Source organism: Ailuropoda melanoleuca, chromosome X (assembly GCF_002007445.2).
Source record: "Ailuropoda melanoleuca isolate Jingjing chromosome X, ASM200744v2, whole genome shotgun sequence".
NCBI lineage: Eukaryota > Metazoa > Chordata > Mammalia > Carnivora > Ursidae > Ailuropoda > Ailuropoda melanoleuca.
This window is the reverse complement of record NC_048238.1, coordinates 64044428-64066531: the sequence shown is the minus strand read 5'-3', so window position 1 is coordinate 64066531 and position 22104 is coordinate 64044428. Positions and strand designations below refer to the sequence as shown.

General features: G+C 35.2%; 1 protein-coding gene across 4 annotated transcripts in view; it reads right to left on the bottom strand.

Moving 5' to 3' along the window:
• Positions 1-22104, bottom strand: part of DACH2 (dachshund family transcription factor 2) — a 798780-nt gene that overhangs the window by 79477 nt on the left and 697199 nt on the right. For all 4 annotated transcript variants that reach the window (XM_034649505.1, XM_034649504.1, XM_034649507.1 and 1 more), the window contains exons 7-8: positions 18206-18341; positions 15179-15262 (exon numbers count right to left, since the gene is read on the bottom strand). In XM_034649505.1, the coding sequence (XP_034505396.1) occupies positions 15179-15262; positions 18206-18341 (220 nt within the window). The remainder of the gene's footprint in view (positions 1-15178; positions 15263-18205; positions 18342-22104) is intronic.

Below are 22104 nucleotides of genomic sequence, written 5' to 3'. Positions count from 1 at the left end.
CCCAAATTTCTCAAAACATAAACCAACAGATTCAAGACTCTGAGTAAATTCCAAAAAGAATATATCCAAAGAAATCTTCACCAGACACATCAAAGTCAAACTTTAAAACTAATGACAAAGAAAATCTTGGAAGTAGTCAGAGGATAACAACCAATTACTTACTGAAGGAAAAGCAATTTATATTTATTTATTTATTTATTTATTTATTTATTTATTTAAATGTTTCAAGTTTTTATTTAAATTCTAGTTAACATGTAGTGTAATATTGGTTTCAGGAGTAGAATTTAGTGGTTCATCACTTACATATAACACCTAGTGATCATCACAAGTACCCTCCTTAATACCCATCGTCAATTTAGTGCATCCCCCCACCTACTTCCCCTCCAGGAACCCTCAGTTTCTTCTCTATTGTTAAGAGTCTATTATAGTTTGCCTCTCTCTCTCTCTCTCTCTTTCTTTTTACTTTCCGTATGTTTGTCTGTTTTGTTTCTTAAACTCTACATATGAGTGAAATAAAATGGTATTTGTCTTTCTCTGACTGACTTATTTCACTTAGCATAATACAGCCTATCTCCATCGATGTCATTGCATATGGCAAGATCTCATTCCTTTTTATGGCTGACTAATAGACATATATGTATGTATTTGTATATATATGTGTGTATATATATATATAGTGTGTGTGCATATATATGTGTGTGTATATATACATATATGTGTGTCTGTGTATAGCACGCACACACACACATATTGTGTATATGTATACATCAGGGTGCATATGCATGCCCCTTTGATCAGTATTTTTGTATTCTTTGGGTAAATATATAGTAGGGAAATTGCTGGGTCTTAGGGTAATTCTATTTTTAACTTTCTAAGGAACCTCCATACTGTTTCCCAGACTGACTGCACCAGCTTACATTCCCACCAAGAGTGTAAGAGGGTTCGTCTTTCTTTGCATCCTCACCAACATCTGTTGTTTCCTGTGTGGTTAATTTTAGACATTCTGACACGTGTGAGGTGGTATCTCATCGTGGTTTTTTTTTTTTTTTAAGATCTTATTTATCTTTTTGAGAGAGAGAGAGAACAGGAATGCACAGAGGGAGAGGAAGAGGCAGAAGCATACTCCCTACTGAGCAGGGAGCCTGATGCAGGGCTCAATCTCAAGACCCTGAGATCATGACCTGAGTCAAAGGCAGACAGATGCTTATCAACTAAGCCCCCCAGGCAGCCTTCATCGTGGTTTTGATTTGTATTTCCTTGATGATGAGTGATACTGAGCATCTTTATATGTGTCTGTTAGTTATTTGTATGTCTTCTTTAGAAAAAAAATATCTATTCATATGCTCTGCCATTTCTTAACTGGATTATTTGTTTTTTGGGTGTTTAGTTTGATAAGTTCTTTATAGATTTTGAATACTAACCTTTTATCAGATATGTCATTTTCAAATGTTGTCTCCAATTCTGTAGGCTGCCTTTTAGTTTTGTTGATGGTTTCCTTCACTCTGCAGAAGATTTTTACCTTGAAGAAGTCCCAGTAGTTCATTTCGGCTTTCGTTTCCCTTGCCACAGGGGCCTTATTTAGAAAAAAAACTTGCTTCAGTAGATGTCAGAGAAGTTATTGCCTGTGGTCTTTTCTAGGAGTGCATTACTGGATTTTCTATTCTGTTCCATTGATCTATGTTTTTGTTTTTGTGCCAGTACCATAGTGCAGCAGATGACCACAGCTTTGTAATATAGCTTGAAGTCCAGAATTCTGATGCCTCCAGCTTTGCTTTTCTTTTTCAAGACTGCTTTGGCTATTCAGGGACTTTTGTGGTTCCATACAAAATTTAGGATTATTTGTTCTAGCTCTGTGAAAAATACTGGTGGTATTTTGACAGGGATTGCATTAAATGTGTAGATAGTTTTGGGTAGTATAGACATATTAACAATACTTGTTCTTCCAATCTACAAGCATGGAATATTTTTCCATTTCTTCGTGTCATCTCCAATTTCTTTCATAAGTTTTTTTTATAGTGTTCAGAATAGAGATCTTTACCTCTTTGGTTAGGTTTATTCCTAGGTATCTTATGGTTGTGGTGCAACTGAAAATGGGATTGATTCATCAATTTATCTTTCTGCTGCTTCATGATTGGTGTATAAAATGCATAAGTTTTCTGTACATCGATTTTGTTTCCTGTGAATTTTCTGTATCTGTGTAACACTTCCAGTAACTTTTTGGTGGAGTCTTTTGTGTTTTCTACATGGAGTATCATGCCATCTATGAAAAGTGAATTTTTGACTTTTTCCTTGCTGATTTGGATGCCTTTTATTTCTTTTTGTTGTGTGATTACTGAAGCTAGGACTTCCAGTATTATGTTTAATAACAGTGATGACGACAGTGGCATCCATTTCTTGTTCCTGACCATACAGGAAAAGCTCTGTTTTCCCCTATTGAGGATGATATTACCTGTGTGTTTTTTGTATATGGCCTTTACGATGTTGTACTACATTTCCTCTATCCTTACTTTCTTGAAGGTTTTTACCAAAAATAAATGTTGTGCTTTGTCAAATGCTTTTTCTGCATCCATTGAGAGGATCATATGGTTATTTTTTTGAACTAGAAATTCTCAATTGTATAATCACAAAAAGATTGAAAAGATCTGTCAGTTTGGCCTTTGGGATAAGCAACAACAACAACAACAACACACCAGCATTAAAATAAACAACTGTTATAAAACATCAGACAAAAACAGCCAGAGAATTAGCAGGACAAGCAGGTTCATTATACAAAATTTTCCTTCAGGTTTATAAGGGATAACTCAAAAAATAAATACTTTGCATTAGTCTTTAACAATGCAGAAATTAATATTACCCCTTTTATTTTTTTATTTTAATGTTTTTTTATTATATTATGTTAGTCACCATGCAGTACATCCCTGGTTTCTGATGTAATGTTCGATGATTCATTAGTTCCGTATAACACCCAGTGCACCATGCAATACGTGCCCTCCTTACTACCCATCACCAGCCTATCCCATTCCCCCACCCCCCTCCCCTCTGAAGCCCTCAGTTTGTTTCTCATAGTCCACAGTCTCTCATGCTTCATTCCCCCCTCTGATTACCCCCCTTTCTTTATACCTTTCTTCGCCTACCAATCTTCCTAGTTCTTATGTTCCATAGATGAGAGAAATCATATGATAATTGTCTTTCTCTGCTTGACTTATTTCACTTAGCATTATCTCCTCCAGTGCCATCCATGGTGCAGCAAATGTTGAGAAATCGTTCTTTCTGATAGCTGAGTAATATTCCATTGTATATATGGACCACAACTTCTTAATCCAGTTATCTGTTAAAGGGCATCTTGGTTCCTTCCACGATTTAGCTATTGTGGACAACGCTGCTATGAACATTGGGGTGCATATGGCCCATCTCCTCACTATGTCTGGATCTTTGGGGGTAAATACTCAGTAGTCCAATGGCTGGGTCATAGAGTAGCTCAATTTTTAACTTTTTAAGGGACCTCCACACTGTTTTCCTGAGTGGCTGTACCAACTTGCATTCCCACCAACAGTGTAAGAGGGATCCCCTTTCTCTGCATCCTCTCCAGCAATAGTTGTTTCTTGCCTTGTCAATTTTTGCCATTCTAACTGGCGTAAGGTGGTATCTTAGTGTGGTTTTGATTTGAATTTCCCTGATGGCTAATGATTTGAACATTTTTTCATCTGTCTGTTAGCCATTTGTACATCTTCATTGAAAAAGTGTCTATTCATATCTTCTGCCCATTTTATGATTTGTTTATTTGTTTCTCCTGTATTGAGTATGAGAAGTACTTTGTACATCTTGGATACCAGTCGTTTATCTGTAGCATCATTTGCAAATATCTTCTCCCATTCCGTGGGCAGCCTTGTAGTTTTTTTGACTGTTTCCTTGACTGTGCAGAAGCTTTTTATCTTGATGAAGTCCGACAAGTTCATTTTTTCTTTTTTTTTTTCTCTTGCCTTTGGAGATGTGTCATGAAAAAGGTTCCTTTGACCGAGGTCGTAGAGGTTGCTGCCTATGCTCTCCTCTAGGATTTTGATGGATTCCTGTTTCACATCGAGGTCTTTCATCCATTTGGAGTTTATCTTTGTGTATGGTGTGAGAGAGTGGTCAAGTTTCATTCTTTTGCATGTAGCTGTCCAATTTTCCCAGCACCAATTATTGAAGAGACTGTCTTTTTTCCACAGATGTTTTTTCCTGTTTTATCAAAGATTAGTCACCCAAAGAGCCAAGGGTCCATTTATGGGTTCTCTATTCTGTTCCATTGGTCTATGTGTCTGTTTTTGTGCCAGTACCATGCTGTCTTTGTGATCACAGCTTTGTAGTACAGCTCAAAATACGGCATTGTGATGCCCCCAGCTTTGTTTTTCCTTTTCAACAGTTAATTGGCGATTCGGGGCCTTTTCTGGTTCCACACAAATTTAAGAACTATTTGTTCCAGTTCTTTTAAAAATATCATCGGTATTTTGATTGGGATATCATTGAAAGTGTAGATTGCTCTGGGTAGCATGGACATTTTAACTATGTTAATTCTTCCAATCCATGAGCATGGAATATTTTTCCATCTTTTTGTGTCTTCCTCAATGTCTTTCAAGAGTGATTTATAGTTTCTCGAATATAAATCCGTTACGCCTCTGGTTAAGTTAATTCCAAGGTAACGTATGGTATTTGGTGCTATTGTAAATGGAATGGATTCCCTAATTTCTCTTTCTTCAGTCTCATTATTCGTATATAGAAATGCAAATGATTTCTGAGCATTGATTTTTCTACCTCGGCACATTACTGAATTGCTTTATAATTTCTAATTGTTTGGGCGTGGATTCTTTAGGGTTTTCCATATAGAGTATCATGTCATCTGCGAAGAGAGACATTTTGACTTCTTCTTTGTAGATTTGGATACCTTTTATCCCTTTTTGTTGTCTGATTGCTGTTCCAAGGACTTCTAGTACTATGTTCAATAATAGTGGCTAGACTAGGCATCCTTGTTGTGTTCCTGATCTTAAGGGAAAGGCTTCCAGCTTGTCCCCATTGAGAATGATATTTGTTGTAGGCTTTTCATAGATGGTTTTTATGAGATTGAGGAGTGTACCCTCTATACCTACACTCTAAAGGGTTTTAATAAGGAAAGGATGGTGTATTTTGTCAAATGCTTTTTCTGCATCAAATGAGAGGAGCATATGGTTCCTGAGTCTTTTCTTGTTAATATAATCTATCACGCTGATTGATTTGCGAATGTCGAACCACGCTTGCATCCCAGGGATGAATCCTACTTGGTCATGATGGATAATCCTTTTAATGTACTGTTGGATTCTATTAGCCAGGATCTTGTTGAGGATTTTGGCGTCCATATTCATTAGGGACATCAGTCTGTAATTCTCCTTTTTGATTGGGTCTTTGCCTGGTTTGGGGATCAAGGTAATACTGGCCTCATAGAATGAGTTTGGTAGCTTTCCTTCTGTTTCTATTTTTTGAAATAGCTTTGGGAGAATAGGTATTATTTCTTCTTTGAATGTTTGGTAGAATTTCCCGGAGTTTTGTATTTTGGACGGTTGTTTATCACTGACTCAATCTCTTCATAATTAATTTGCCTGTTTAAAAAATCAATTTCTTCCTGCTTCAGTCTTGGTAGTTTATAGGTTTCCAGGAAAGCCTCCATCTCTTCCAGATTGCTTAATTTATTGGCATATAGCTGTTGATAAAAGTGTCTAATAATCCTTCCAATTTCATTGGTGTTGGTTGTGACCTCTCCTTTTTCATTCATAATTTTATTAATTTGGGTCCTTTCTCTATTCTTTTGGATAAGTCTTGTCAGTGGTATGACAATTTTATTGATTCTCTCAAAGAACCAGCTTCTAGTTCTGTTGATCTGCTCTACTGTACTCCTGGTTTCTAATTCATTGATTTCTGCTCTAATCTTGGTCACCTGCTTCCTTGTGCATGGATTAGGCCTGTCCCTCTGTTGCTGTTCCAGCTTCTTGAGGTGAGAATATAAAAACTGCATTTTAGATTTTACTATTCTTTTGAGTGAGGCTTGGATGGCTATGTATTTCCCCCTTAGGACTGCCTTTGCAGTATCCCATAGGTTTTGGACTGCTGTGTTTTTATTCTCATTGTTCTGCATAAATTGTTTAAATTGGTTTTGATTTCCTGGTGTATCGAGTCATTCTTGAGCAGGATGGTTCTTAGTCTCCAAGTATTTGAGTTTCTTCCAAATTTTTCCTTGTGGTTGATTTCCATGTTCAGAGCGCTGTGGTCTGAGAATATGCAGGGAATAATTTCAGTCTTTTGGTATCTGTTGAGACCTGTTTTGTGACCCAGAACATGGTCTATTCTTGAGAATTTTCCATGGGCATTACAATAGAATGAGTATTCTCTGGTTCTGGGTTGTAGTGTTCTACATATATCTATGAGTTCCAACTCATCAAGTATGGCATTCAAAGCCCTTTTTTCTTTGCTGATTTCTTGCCTAGGTGATCTGTCTATTGCTGATAGTGGAGTGTTGAGGTCCCCTACTATTAGTGTATTTTTATCTATATGTCTCTTTATTGTGGTTAAGAATTGCCTTGTGTATCTTGTTGCTCCCCTCTTGGGTGCATATATATTTATAATTGTCATATCCACTTGTTGGATACATCCTTTAAGAATAATATAGTGCCCTTCTGGTTCTCTAACTATAGTCTTTAGTTTAAAATCCAATCTGTCTGATATGAGAATTGATACCTCAGCTTTATTTTGAGGTCCATTGGCATGAAAGATGGTATTCCATCCCTTTACTTTCAGTCTGGTTGTATCTTTAGTTTCAAAATGAGTCTTTTGCAGACAGCAAATGGATGGGTCATGTTTTTTTTTTTTATCCAATCTGCAACCCTGTGGCATTTTATGGTAGCATTTAAGCCATTTACATTGAGACTGATTATTGAGAGATATGATTTTAATGATGCCATGTTGCCAGTAAAGTCTTTGTTTCTATAGATTGTGACTTTCTGTTCTGTATCACTCTTGGGGCCTTTTTACTTTTATAGAATGCTCCTTAATATCTCCTGTAGGCTGGTTTCGTGGTTATGAAATTGGTCAGTGACTGGTGATTCTGTAAGGTCTTTAGTTCTCCATCAATTCTGAATGACAGCCTTGCTGGTTAAAGGATCCATGGCTGCATGTTTTTCTCTGAAAGAGCTTTACAAATGCCCCCCCAACCCTTGTTCTCATTCCAGGTCTGTGTAGACAGGTCTGACGTAATTCTGATACCTTTGCCTTGGTACGTGAGAAATTTCTTTGCCCTGGCCACTTTCAATACTGTATCCTTGGATCTAATATTTGTGAATTGCACTATGACATGACATGGCGTAGGTTTGTCATGGTTGAGCTTGGGAGGGTCCTCTCTGCCTCTTGGACACGAATATTTGTTTCCCTTGCTAGATTATGGAAGTTGTCAGCTACAATTTGTTCAAATATCTCTTCTAGTCCTCTGTTTTTCTCCACCCCCTCGGGGATGCTGATGATTCTGACATCTGAACGTTTCATTGAGTCAGTAATCTACCGTAACCTACATTCCTGAGCGTGGATTTTTTTGAGTCCGGGTTCTATTTTAGCTTTTTCTTCTACTAACCCATTTTCCAATTTGCTGATACGTTCTTCTGCCTCATTCACCCTGGCCGTCAGAGCCTCTAGCTTTGACCGTATTTGGCTCATAGAATTTTTAATTTCTGCCAGGTTCACTCTCATTTCTGCCCTTAGATATTCTACATTCTTATTAACATTTTTGTTAATATTTTTTTCAAGTCTACACATCATCTTGAGCATTGTTACTCTGAATTCCATTTCTGATAATTTGGTTATATCCATATCCATTAGTTTTGTGGCGGAGGCCACAGACTCATTGTCTTTTCTTTGCTGGGGGGGGATTTCTCCTTCTTGTCATTCTGATGAGGCGAGGGTGCGGGGTTGTCCAGAGCCCAAATTATTGACCAGGACCCTGGCCGTGTGCCCTTGTTTTATAGGGATTTTAGGGATGCAGGCTTCTTGATTTTTCAGCCTGCCTCTGGAGGAAGGGCCTGCTGCGCCGATACTCAGGCAACCCTGTTTGGGTAGAGTCTCTGTGTCCCCTGGGAGGGGGCATGGGGATGGGCACACTGTGACCCAGTATTTCCAGGCTTTTGTTCTCTAGCGGCTTTCCCAGGCGGTTTGTTATGCCTCTTCTGAGAGTCAGAGCAGCAGTGGCCGAATCTCAGCCTCTGTCTCAGAACAGGGGGATCGCGGACCATTCTCCACTGATGTTCTGGCCACTTTAACTCTGTTACTGTTGGTGCTGCTCAACCCTGCAGCATCCCAGGATGTGCGCCGCACAGCCGGTGTCCCAGCCCTCATTTCCAGGGCCAGCGTTTCTCTATCCTTTGTGTTTCTAACACCGCCAGCTCCCAGCTTCCCCCGCGCGCTCCCAGAACTCCCAGTTTCAGTCTGGTTCCAGAGAGCACACCGGAGTTCCGTTTCAGTCTGGTCGTGCGCGTTCCCCGGCTCACAGTCTCAGTCTGCTCTCTCGTGGGTGCCGGTTCACGAGTCTGCCCGCTTCCCCGTGCAGGTGGCTACCGCTTCCTGGCGCCCAAATGCCATTTATCTTCCGATATCTGTTCACAGTTTCACGGCTCCCTGCTTTGTACCTCAATATTCAGTGCTGGAGATGTTCATTTGTAGAGATCCAGATGTATCTTCCTGCATCTCAGGCTGATTCCGTGGATGATCAGGCTGGTCTGGTACACATCCAACTCGACTCACGGGACCGGGTAAAAAAGGGGTCCCCTATTCCTCTGCCACCTTAACTACCCCCCAGGATCATATGGTTCTTAGTCTTTCTTTTATTTACATGTATCACATTGATTGATTTGTCAATAGTGAACCACTCTTGCTTCCCAGGAATAAATCCCACTTGGTTGCTGTGAATAGTTCTTTTAATGTATGGTTGGATTTGATTTCCTAGTATCTTGTTGAGAATTTTTGCTTCCATGTTCATTCAGGGATATTGGCCTGTTATTCTCTTCTTTAGTTGGGTCTTTGGTTTTGGAATCATTGTAATGCTGGCCTCATAGAATGAATTTGGAAGTATTCTTTCCATTTCTCCTATTTGGAATTGTTTGAGAAGAATGTGTATTAACTATTCTTTAAATGTTTGGATGAATTCTGTTAGGAAGCCATCTGTCCCTGGACTTTTGTTTGTTGGGAGATTTGTGATTATTCATTCAATTTCTTTGCTGGTTATGGGTCTGTTCAGCTTTTGTATTTCTTCTCGCTTCAGCTTTGTAGTTTATAGGTTTCTAGGAATTTATCCATTTCTTCCCAGTTGCTCAGTTTGTTGGCAACTAATTTTTCATAATATTCCTTTATAATTGTTTGTATTTCTGTGTTGTTGGTTGTCAACTCTCCTCTCTCCTTTGTGATTTCATTTATTTGGATCCTTTCTCTTTTCCTTGTAAGTCTGGCTAGGGGCTTACCATTTTATTAATTCCTTCAGAGAACCAACTCCTAGTTTCACTGATCTGTTTTGCTGGAGTTTTTTTCATAACATTTATTTCTGCTCTAATCTTTATTATTTCCTTTCTTCTGATGGCTTTAGGTTTCATTTGCTTTCCTTTTCTAGCTTCTTTAGGTGAAATGTTATGTTGTGTGCTTGAGATTTTTCTTGCTTCCTGAGGTAAGCATATATTGCTGTATACTTCCCTCTTTGGTCCACTTTTGCTGCATCCCAAATATTTTGGGCCATCATATTTTCATTTTCATTTTCATTTCTTTCCATGTACTTTTTGATTTTTTTCTTTAATATCTTGGTAAACCAACTCATTCTTTAGTAGAACATTCTTTACCCTGTATATATTTGTGGTCTTCCCAAATTTTTTTCTTGTGGTTGACTTCAAGTTTTACACCACTGTGGTCCAAAAATAAGCATGGTATGACTTCAATCTTTTTGTATTGTTAAGGCATGATTTGTGACCCAGTGTGTGATCTATTTTAGAGAATGTCCTGTGTGCACTCAAAAATACTGTGTGTTCTACTGTTTTAAGATGAAATGTTCTGAATGTATCTGTTAAGGTGATCTGGTCCAGTGTGTCATTCAAAGTCATTTTTCCTTTTTGATTTTCTGCTTCGATGATCCTCCATTGGTGTAAGTGGGGAGTTAAAATTCCCTACTATTATTGTATTATTATCAATGAGTTCCTTTATGTTTGTTATTAATTGATTTATATATTTCAGTGCTCCCAGGTTGGGAGCATAAATATTTACAATTGTTAAATTTTCTCATTGGATAGACCCCTTTATTATGATACAGAGCCCTTCTTCAACTCTTGTTACAGTCTTTGGTTTAAAATCTAATTTGCTTAATATAAGTATTGGTATTCTGGGTTTCTTTTGATGTACATTAGCATGATAAATGGTTATCTATCCCCTCACTTTCATTCTGGAGTTGTGTAAAATGAATCTTCTGTAAGTAGTATATAGATGGGTCTTTTTAAATTATTTTTCTGATACCTTATGTCTTTTGATTGGTGCATTTAATCCATTTACATTCAGAGTGATTATTGATAGATATGAATCTAGTGTTATTGTATTACCTGCAAAGTCAGTGTTTCTGGAGATTTTCTCTGATTCTTTCTAGTCTTTGCTTTTTGTCTTTTCTTACCACTCAAAGATTTGCCTTTAACGGTTCTTGCAGGGCTGATTGAGTGGTCATGAACTCTTTTATTTATTTTGTTTGTTTGTTTGTTTGTCTGGGAAAATCTTTATCTCTGCATGTATTCTGAGGGACAGCCTTCCTGGATGAAGTATTCTTGGCTCCAGATTTTTCCCATTCAACACATTGAATATACCATACCACTGTCTTCTGGCCTTGTAAGTTTCTGTGGAGATATCTGCTGCTAACCTTATTTGTCTTCCCCTATAAGTTAGGGATTTCTTTTCCCTTGGTGCTTTTAGGAGTTTTTTATTATCTCCATATTTTGCAAATTTTACTACAATATGTCTTGGTGTTGGCCTGCTTTTGATGGGAGTTCTCTCTGCCTACTGTATTTGTATCTAGAATATATAAAGAACTCTCAAATTTCAGCAATATGAAAACAAGCAAGCCAGTTAGAAAATGGGGATAAGACATGAAGAGATGTTTCAACAAAAAGGATATACAGTCAAAGGGCTCAATATCACTAGTCATTAGAGAAATGCAAATTAAAACAATAATGATGTCACTACACACACCTATGAGAGCAGCTAAATTAAAAAAAAAAAAAAGGACAACAGAAAATGCTGTCAAGGATGCGGAAAATGGACCACTCATATATTGCTGGTGGGAGTATAAAAACGGCCCAGCTACTCTGAATGACAATTTGGCAGTTTGTTGTAATCTAGACATTCACTTATTATGTGACCCAGCAATTGCACTTTTGGCATTTGTCCTAGAGAAATGAAAGTTATATTACATAAACACCTATACATAGGTGTTCATATAAGCTTTATTAATAACATGGAAAAGTTGGAAACAAGATGTCCTACAATGGACGAATGATTACACAACTACTCAGCAACAATTTGGATGAATATTAAGAGAATTATGCTGAGTGAAATAAACGCTAATCTCAAAAAGTCACATAATGTATGATTCCATTTTTAGAATATTCTTAGAATGATGGAATTATAGAGATGGAAAACAGATTAGTGGTTCTCAGAAGTCAGGGATCATGGGGTGGGGATAGACAATAAGGGAGTAATAGGAGAGAACTCTGTGGTGGTGGAACATGTATAGATTTGCAGTGGTGGTTACACAAATCTATACATGTGATATAATTCCATAGAAAAATACACACAGAGACATACACACTAATGGTTGTAGGTAAAACTGGTGAAATATGAATAAGGTCTATGGTTATAGCAATGTAAATTTTTGACTTTCATATTATATTATAATTATATAAGATATTGCCATTGGAGAAACTAGTTGAAGGAAACACAAGATTTTTCTGTATTCTTTTTGAAACTTATTGTCTGTCTGCAATTGTTTCTAAATAAAAACATAAATGAATGTAATTCAAAGAATATTTCCAAACTCTGCAGTGAAAGCATCATAGCCAATGAGGTTTAACCAAGGCATGATTGCTAAAAGAAAATTTCCGGTGAGTATGTCCTTTTTTCCTCTCATTTCTATTTAGAATCACTGAAAAACATAAAATGCATGAAACTGTATTTTTCACTTCCCTTTATGTATTTTAGCTTCATCATAAAGTTTATTTGTAAAGATGTTTGTATTTTAGTTGGTGCAATACATTTGTCTCTCTTATTCAAGATAATATAATATTCAGAAGATATATTTTCTATTTTAACCGGAGTCAATATTCATTTCCAAACACCTAAATAGTGACACTTGGTCTGAAAGATTTAGTGTAGTATCTAGCATTATCTCAGGAATAAAAAGAGAAAAGCATTTGATTGAAAAGAGAACATTTAAATTATTATGGTGTCTATATATAGCCCAAGTCCTGCTCTAAACTAAAATTAGTCTATTTGCATAAAAACAAATACTTTTATTCTAGATGAGATATACTTTAGATTCTTATGATAAAAGGAAGTTAAAATTATTAGCTTTTCATCCATAGCCTGTGGACTGATTTAAAATGTAATGGTTCAGTGGACTCAAGTCTTGGGCTTGATGATAAATTTATTGTTCCACCATTTCTATAGAATTCCAGACTTGATCATCAGTGCTTCTTGCACATGTAAAGTTATCAATAAATAAATTCAATACAAATGCAAAATATCAAAAACCTTTATTCCTGCTAGTGGCTTGGGAGACCACTGGCTGCCATGGGAAGAGGATCTTACTTTGTGCCTTTGTTTCCACATAGTTTAAACTACAGTGAGTAGTCACAACTTTAAAGAATTCCAGAACTGACTACTAAAAGCCATGTAACACAATGTTATAACATGCAATTGATTTACTCAATTTGTTTGACAAAGTCTGTGGAAAAATAAAATCAAAGCCTTCTCTTAACTGATCAGTCAGTTGAGTCAAAATACTTGAGTCAAAACTAAAATACCAACTTTGGTAAGTCATTCTGGACATAGTCTAAATGGACATCACTGACAAGAAAGCCCAGACTAACAGAGGTGGAAATGTCTGCATATGAAAATTCAAGGGGAAATGTAAATTATTGAGACATGTATTACTGTCTCTCAGTTTTACAAGGTACTGCAAGAGGTGGGCTACCTGAAGCTTACTCTAATGGTAATTCTTCATTTTTCTGAAATTTCCACATAATAGCAAAGCTGGCATTTTATAATTTCCAAAGCTATAAATCATTTTTTAAATCATGATGATATTACTCAAAACAGATGTGAAAACATGTTTGCCACAGGTGTATAAACTTCTTACTTGTCATATTTAATAATGTTGAGGCTTCTACTTTAACTTCATTTCCTCTTAATAACTCAAATCTATTGAAGAAAATATATTTTATCTTAATATCACATATATAACTGGTAGGATTTGACATCAAAAATCTCATTTAAAAGAAAACTTTCCACTATAACCTGGATGCAGTTTAATATGCCACTCCTATCTATTAATGTCCTCATCAGAATGTGTGACCAACCTATTTGACTGAAATGAGTAAAACTGCCATTTCACAGCTAGAGATTCAGAAATGCCAGTACATACTACTGTGTATTTTATGAAAATCAGTTACTGTACATCTGTACTAGTGCTCCAGCTTATTTTTCATAAGACACAGTAGTGTGTACTTGAGCATTGCAGCACACAGGCCAGCCCTAAATGCCATTTTGACTTATGGGGCTTGCAGTTTTGATAGAATCACATGCATCACGTACAGCTTGAGATTTTCCTAGAAAAGTTGTTTTACTACCACACTGTCCTTCAAACAGTCATGACTTGGTGGTAAAGAGGTCTCAGGAACAAATTGTTGCTGGGTTAAGAATGAAATTTCATCTTTAACTAGAATTCCATTACCTGTATAAGAGGTTGGGTATTTTAATATACTAAAACTGGCTTCTTCCATTCTGGCAAGTATTCTGAAATCAATCATTTACATCTTGGAGCCCCAGAGGGTATAGCCTTTCAGCGTTTGGATAAGAAATGACTAAACATGTGGCAAGGAAACCAACCATGGATCAATGAAATTAAAATCATACATTATTCCAAATTCTAACTAAAACATTCATCTATGTAATTAGGAAGGAAGTTCAGTCTAGAGAAGAAAGATAAATTTCTCCATTAACTCTTCAGCTCATGGAGTCTTTTTTCTATATATTATGAGTATCTTTAGTAGAGATAGAAAAATACACCCTATACTGAAGTACAAACAAGCGATTTGGTAATCTGATAAATTACATATTAGCTTATGCTCTTTAAAGTTACTGTTTAACTCACAACGACAGACATAATGTATAGCCTATAACATATGCCAATATGTTTTCTTTTTCTCCTATCTTTTAGCCTTTTAAACAAAGTTGTACTCAGTTTTCATGTCAAGATAGCATGTCTTTGAAATAGCATGACTTTGAAATTCTTACTCTTCCTACCTTCTTTAAACTGATATCCTAAGAAAAAACTGGATACTGTGCAGAGATGATCCATGTAACTCAGTGGATCAAAAGCTAGATTGGTATCAAAAGCTAGATTGGTATCATATCTATCAACATTCTAGGTAAACACTTGGTTGGAGTAACTTGCTAAGCTTTCACTTGAAATGCCCAAATAAGCATATATTTTAAAAATCTCTTTTGGTGGTTGGGGTGACATCTTTTCTCCATGACAGCAACTCAGTTTTTCAAATGTAACTATCAAATGGTGAGTCATTTAAACATAGTTAACCAAGTGCATATATAATAAAATGAGAGTCAGAAGTTTCTGATCAGGCATAATAAATGGGCTTAAAATGAAGTTTCCAGCCACAGGCACAGAAAAACTTCAGGATGCTACATAATTTATTAACATTAAATAAACAAGCTTCAGGTAAACATATTTTTTTTTACTACTTAAAGAATTTATCTGAAGCCGGTATAAATCTATTCTGTTTAGGAAAGGTGGATGCAATATACAGCACCAGCATGTTAATTCAGTTACTATCTAATATTTGTATGTCCATCAAATAAGCAAAAGTCATTTCACCTTTATTATCCCTTTGGAATTTTTTGATGGTTGGTCCATTATCTTGATCAACAATTAGTTCCTCTCTATTGCTGGACATCATAGCTACAAATAAAAGAAAAAAAACTGAGTAATTTTCTTGCAAAACACTCGAAAAGTAGAAAATTATTATATAAATAGCTATTTTACTCCAATAACAACTAACATGAATTGTATACATCTCTATTTCTGAAACAGTGGAATCATTTGTGTTGGTTTGATGATTACATAATTTAAAGATCAAGAAGCTACTCAATCCTGTGAATTTTTATTTTTATTTTTTTAAGATTTTATTTATTTATTTGATAGAGAGAGAGCACAAGTAGGCAGAGCAGCAAGCAGAGGGAGAAGAAGAGGCAGGCTCCCTGCTGAGCAGAGAACCTGATGCAGGGCTCAATCCCAGCACCCAGAGATCATGACCTGAGCTGAGGGTAGACGCTTAACCGACTGAGCCACCCAGTGCCCTAATCATGTGAATTTTTAAAGTGGGATTAATATATAGTGCGTATATAATTGCCCACATATTTTCTTTAATTCATTTTAAATGTTAAAATTCATATGCAAATTAACTATTTATCTGCATAATTAGTAATCTAGTTCCCAAAATATTTCTAGAAAGAATTTATCACTTAATTTAGTGAGTTTAAAATAATTACAGATTTAACTCACTTTATATAGGTTTGTTTTTTTAAATACATATAGAAAAATTAATAGAAGTATAGCTTTCTGATAATTATAAATGCTTCTTCACAAAATATTTATATTGAAAGAAAATAAACATGCCAATTTTCATGGTTCATCATTTAATTCTCTTTTGTTATATTTTATTAAAACATTATGCTGCTAAGGGCGTCTGGGTGGTTCAGTCGGTTAAGCGTCTGCCTTTGCCTCAGTTCATGATCCCAGGGTCCTGGGATAGAGCCCCACTTTGGGCTCCCCACTCAGTGGGGAGCCTACTTCTCCCTCTTCTCCTTGCGTGTGCTCTCTCTCACTATCTCTATCTCTCTCTATCAAATAAATAAATAAAATCTTTAAAAAAACATATTGCTCCATATTTTTTTCCTTTATAGACAATCTCACTATCATGCTTAGATATCTGGGAATGTGCATAGATAGCCTAATTACTGCCAGTGGAATTAGAAATGTTTTATGTGGTTAATATATTTTTTAGAAAATTACATTGCTTTAGAAATATTTGATTTTACTTCTAAGTGTAAGATACCATTCCTTTACAATATATCTATCACATATTTCCCTACGTGTTTTGCTCTTAGCCAGCCCGCAATAAATAATTCTCTCTCTCCCTTTTCTCTCTCCCCCACCCCTCATCAATATAAAGATCATCCTGATGGAATAATGTGTGTTTTGTTTTCTTGATTCTTTAATGGTCATCTGGCTATATCTGCTTGTCTTGCTCAGACTCCCTTAAATCAGTTGCACACAGTGTTGTAACAACCAGGTAGTCTGTGTCCAAAAGCTGTGATAAAGAAAAGCTAGAAGACCCGTCACCTCTTCCAGGAATTAAACTTACTCCCTTAGGGCCACTAACCTCAAGTTCTAGCTCAGTGGTTCTTAACACTGGCTGCACATTAGGATCTCATGAGGAGACACTGAAAATCAAAACAAAACAGTCCTGCCAGACTCTATTCCAGACCAGGTAAATCAGACTCTGAGCATGTAACCTGGGCATCCAGATTTGTAAATGCTCCATGAGTGATTATAATGGAGAGCCAGATTTGAGACTCTTTGGGCTTACTATGAGCCACAAACAATATATAATATTGACAGGTTAAATGAGACTTAGATGAATTTCCAGAAGGCAGAAATAATTTTCAACCTTCCCCAGCGCAAATAAAGAAACTAACACCTCTGTTAACCCCTCAAATTCCTCTCCTACCTGAAAAACAAAAACAAAAACAATAAGCAAAAAAACATATTTTGGAAAGGTTTAAGGCAATCACTATTGTGAAATATAAAAACTTAGAGTTCATTTAAAGGACGGCCTTATAGAGTAAGACTAAAAGAGGAACAGAAACCATTTTTTCCTAGAGGAAATTGATATTTAGGAAATTGGATTGTATCGATACAACAGATTAATAAAGATTTTGCTTATCTCATTTGGCTCATAATTATTATATACTAAATGAGAATTTGTTACAACTGAGTGCACTTAGTAACATCTGTATACCTGAGTAAAATCAGACAGCAAGAGATAATAAGCAATCAAGGTAAAGCCACACAGACAAAAATAGTGCTTATCCCTCACATTTCCTTAGCACTTTAATCTTCTGAAGTGTTTGCCCACATATTATTTCATTAGACCTCATAAAAATCCAGTGCATTAGGCCTGGCAGGAATATTTCCATATATTAGGTAAAGAAACTCATGATGGTTAAGTGACATACCCAAGGTCTCATACTACTGAGTGCCAGAACTGTGGCTAGATTCAAGTCTCCAATATGTCACATCACTGACAATACCATTATAGTATTTCTGGGATAGTGTCTATGGTGTAAGACTTCCAAGAAAATAAAAAAATAAATAAACAAAGGGAAAACATCTTAAATATTTTTGATCTAAATTATTGAGATTGTAGCAAATTATGTCTTGATTCACTTTTTAATCACTCTTAAATGATCAACTGTTTGAAAGATATTTTATCTTTCATTATTCAAAGATGCTGTGAATGTAGCAAGTGATTGTATCACATGAACTGTTAAATACCAATATGTTGAACTAACATATACTCTACAAAAAATCCCATCCTATTGTTCCCATGGAATCCAGTGACACAGTAAATGAAGGCCCTTCCAGAGAAGAAACTTCTAACACGCTTAGTTTCATTTTGTTGTTCAAATTGCTTCAGCAGTAAAAAATGACCACTTCAAAAAGTCATTTTTATTAAGGAGGCATCAACTCCCCCACCTTCTTTTTCCCCCTTTCTATTGACTAATGAAGAAATTCTCAAAAGAATATATTTTATTTCCTTGTTTTAGATGAGATACTTACCCATCCTCTCTGAATGATGATCCATCTGAGAGGGAGAGCTGGACACACTGCTGCTGGGGTGGGAGGAAGTCTGACTCTCAGGGTGATGATTCTCTTCTACAGAGGGAACAGGAGAAGGACACTCTGGGATCCGTTCCTGACACAAAAGGAAACACAACAGGAAATGTCATCTGTTCATCAAGTTTTTCATGTTGTTGAGTCCATAACATTTGAAATGTTGACCTCTCACTTATCCCAAAAGCATACACATTCATGACAGTTGGTCTTAAACGTGTATCTTTAGACAAATACATATTTTTTGTTCTTGTAAAATTAATGGGATATTATGAGGGTTAAATTAGAGAATGTGAAAAGGCTCAGTGCCATGCTGTATATATGTCAGAGTTTCAAGAAAAGTTAGTTTCCATTTCCTTTCCTAGAAAATTCATGAAGAATTATGAACATAGGTGTGCAGTGAGGATTATTGTTATTGCAAACTCTTATATTTATATAAAATTTATTCCAAAGCCTGGAGTGTGATTCTACTCTCTAAGAAGATCTTTCAAAAGTAAACACTTTAGAATCTAAGAATAAAACACAAATAATAGCATCTGGTACATACTGAGTCTTTCTGCACAAATAAAAATTATGGAAACAATATACATGCACTCTATCAGACTTTAGGAATTTATGTTGAATTCTGCCAGCAAAATGGTTTGGTAGTGATAGGACACAAAGATAGGTTTTCCAAACTAGCATTAAAACCTGTCAATATCGATTGCTTAGTATTATTTACATTTTTATAGTTTTAAATAAAGAATTAGAATAAAAATAAAGCATTTATTTTCCATACCTCTACAGTAACTGTGATAGTTCTCAAGACTTTTGTGATTATGAATATTGCTATAAAATTCTGAAATTATTCACTATGTTTATGCATCACAACTTGATGAATAAATCTGACAATCATTCAATTAATTTGATCACTAGAAGAACCAAATTGCTGTGTTTATGCACATATGCAATTAATGTGAGTGGGTAATAGATATGCTGGGACAGAGAATGTTCTATAAAATATTTAATTCATCCATAATAAATATCTTAAATGTTCTAATTATCTGTAATTACAACATCAGTATTCTAATTATCACAGCAGTAAGAATTGGTTTGTCAAATATGTGCTTGTACATTTTCACATTGATTTTGCATGAATGGCCTAAAATTTATAAATTCCCTAAAGAAAACTGTTGTTTGTTTAAATACATAAGTAACAGCACAAGAGTTAAAGCTTATTATTTCATTAGTAGAAGTTAACATTTTGCAACACCTATCATTGTAGCAGGCAGAATAGTAGCAGGCAGAATAGTGGCCCCCAAAATGTCCACTCCATATCTTGATGACTGAGACCTGTGAATATGTTACATCACATGTAAATATGCTACATCACGTGATAAATGGATTTTTCAAATATGATTGAGAAACTTGAGATAGATAAATTACACTTAAGAGGCAGAAAGGGAAGGTCAGAGGGAGATATTATGGAAAAAGAATCAGAGATGCAAACTTTCTGACTTTGAAGATGGATGAAGGGAACAATGAGTCAAGAAATGTGGGTGGTTTCTAGAAGGTGGAAAACAAAGAAATAGATTAATCCCTGGAAGATACAGAAAGAAATGCAGCCCTGCCAACACCTTGATTTTAGCTCAGTGATACCTATGTTAGACATCTGGCCTATAGAACTGTAAGAAAATAAACTTGCATTGTTTTAAGCCCTAAATGTGTCATATTTTCTTATAGTGGCAATAAAACACTAATACAATCATCAATGTAGTTTTATTTTTAAATGGTGTTTAATGTTATTGTTTAGCTTATAATTAACATTTGATAATTTTAATAAAATGAATAGTAGAATTTGACTATATTAGCTGCAGTATTATCTCCTAATTAAATACTGATAATTATAATAAATTTATGTTACACTTTAAAGATTCTATAACTGTTGTCATACCTCAAAAACAAATGTTTTAAGACAGAGAAATATATATTTCATTTATATTTACTATACAGATAAATATCTAGTTGTAACACTACATATACAGCACAAAATAAAAAAGAAACATTTAAGCAAAGCAGAAGAAAAGAATCAAGTTTTTATTTTTTAAATAATTGCACTTGTATTCTGGAGTGATGGTATGGGGATAGATAGTAAGGTATATACAGCCCTTGTACCACATTCTTTTACTTTCTGAGAAGACTAATAGCTCATTAGTTGTGAAATTCAACTTAAACTCTCATGATTAAAAATATATTCTTTAAATAGTATATGTACACAAAAACACACCAATGCTAGGATTTTCATATATAAGGTCAAAATTAATTGTTTTGGCTTTCACTGTTGTATAGCCTCAATGATTCTATGCCAAAATATGTATATGAAGTGTAGAACATTCAGTATTTGTCTTTGGATTGTAACATTGAAAATTTGTTGAAAAAATATGTAATTCAATGAACTGCAATTAAGTTTCATGGACATCCAAATGAATGGACAGGGACAAAGTACAGCAGTTACTAGGCAAAAATAGAACTGAACAAACAAAATCACTATATGGTGGCAAACAGGAATCATACACACAGAAATATATGCCACCATAATAAAAATGGAAAATTTTTAAGTTGATTGATAAAATTGATGGTTTGGAAAAACGAGAGAATCCAACTGACAGTGATACTTGCTCTTGTCCACTCTGTTTAACAAAAAATGAAAGCTCATTTTGAATTTTCTTAAAAAATTAAAAGAACATCTACACAAATAGAAAAATGCAATGAAAATGAGGAAAAATACAATACTATAAAGGAAGATCCCCCAAATGCTTAAAATTAGTAAATGATCAAATAATATGAACTCAAATAACTTACTCTTCAACTCCCTCTTTGACATTTTCAGCACCATATTAGGTGAAACAATAAACTAACTTTGAAAACATGATATAGTAACATTTTGCATAAAGTAATATTTCTGCTTTAAGATTTCATAGCCTGCACTTTCCAAATTCAGTCAAGGTTCAGTTCATTGTTATTGTTTTCTTAAGGCACTACAGAGGTCAGACTTTTTCACCATGTAAACTGTATTAGATAAGTTCAGTGTCTTATATTGATTAAGAGTTAGGTGGGTTTAATATATATATATATATATATAATATATATATATATATATATCTGTGTAGAGCTGGGAATGTTTAATTTCTCTTAAAGTAATTAATAGTTCTATGAACAATTTCTTCTTTGCAAGTAAACAGATCCATTTTTCACCCCTGTAATCAGTATGCATCTATTTAGCTACTTAACTGCAATGTGCTTTGGTTCATTAGGTGGCTAGTGTTGTGTCTCAGCCTAGTTAAAATTTCACAGCAAGTTAATCTGTTTTACTACAAATGAGAACACAAGTGATAATGTCCTCATCATTTGCCAAATACAGGGTTAACAGTATTTGCAACAAATCAATAAGGGCATTTAAAAAGGAAAATTGCAACTCTAAAACCCCAATCATTTTTAGTCATTGATGACTTAATTTTATTTGGCATTTATGACTTTTACAACCCTGCTACACTTCATGTATTTCATTTAGGCCCACTGACAACAGCTGTAGCTCTTCTGAAACACTACAGGTCTTCTCCAGATTCAAAGTAACAAAAGGGAGACTTTTCCAAAATTGATACATACTTACCCAATCAAATCCCCATTTCCCCTACAATTAGTAAATTTATCTGCAATAATAACTCAGATTCTAGCATATATGTATAGTTCAAGGCTTATGCATAAAAAGAAAGAAACATTACAGAAAATATTATAGTACATACTATCCCTTCTTTTATCATACTTTTTCCCTTTTGGGGGGTATATATCACAAATGATCAAAGGAG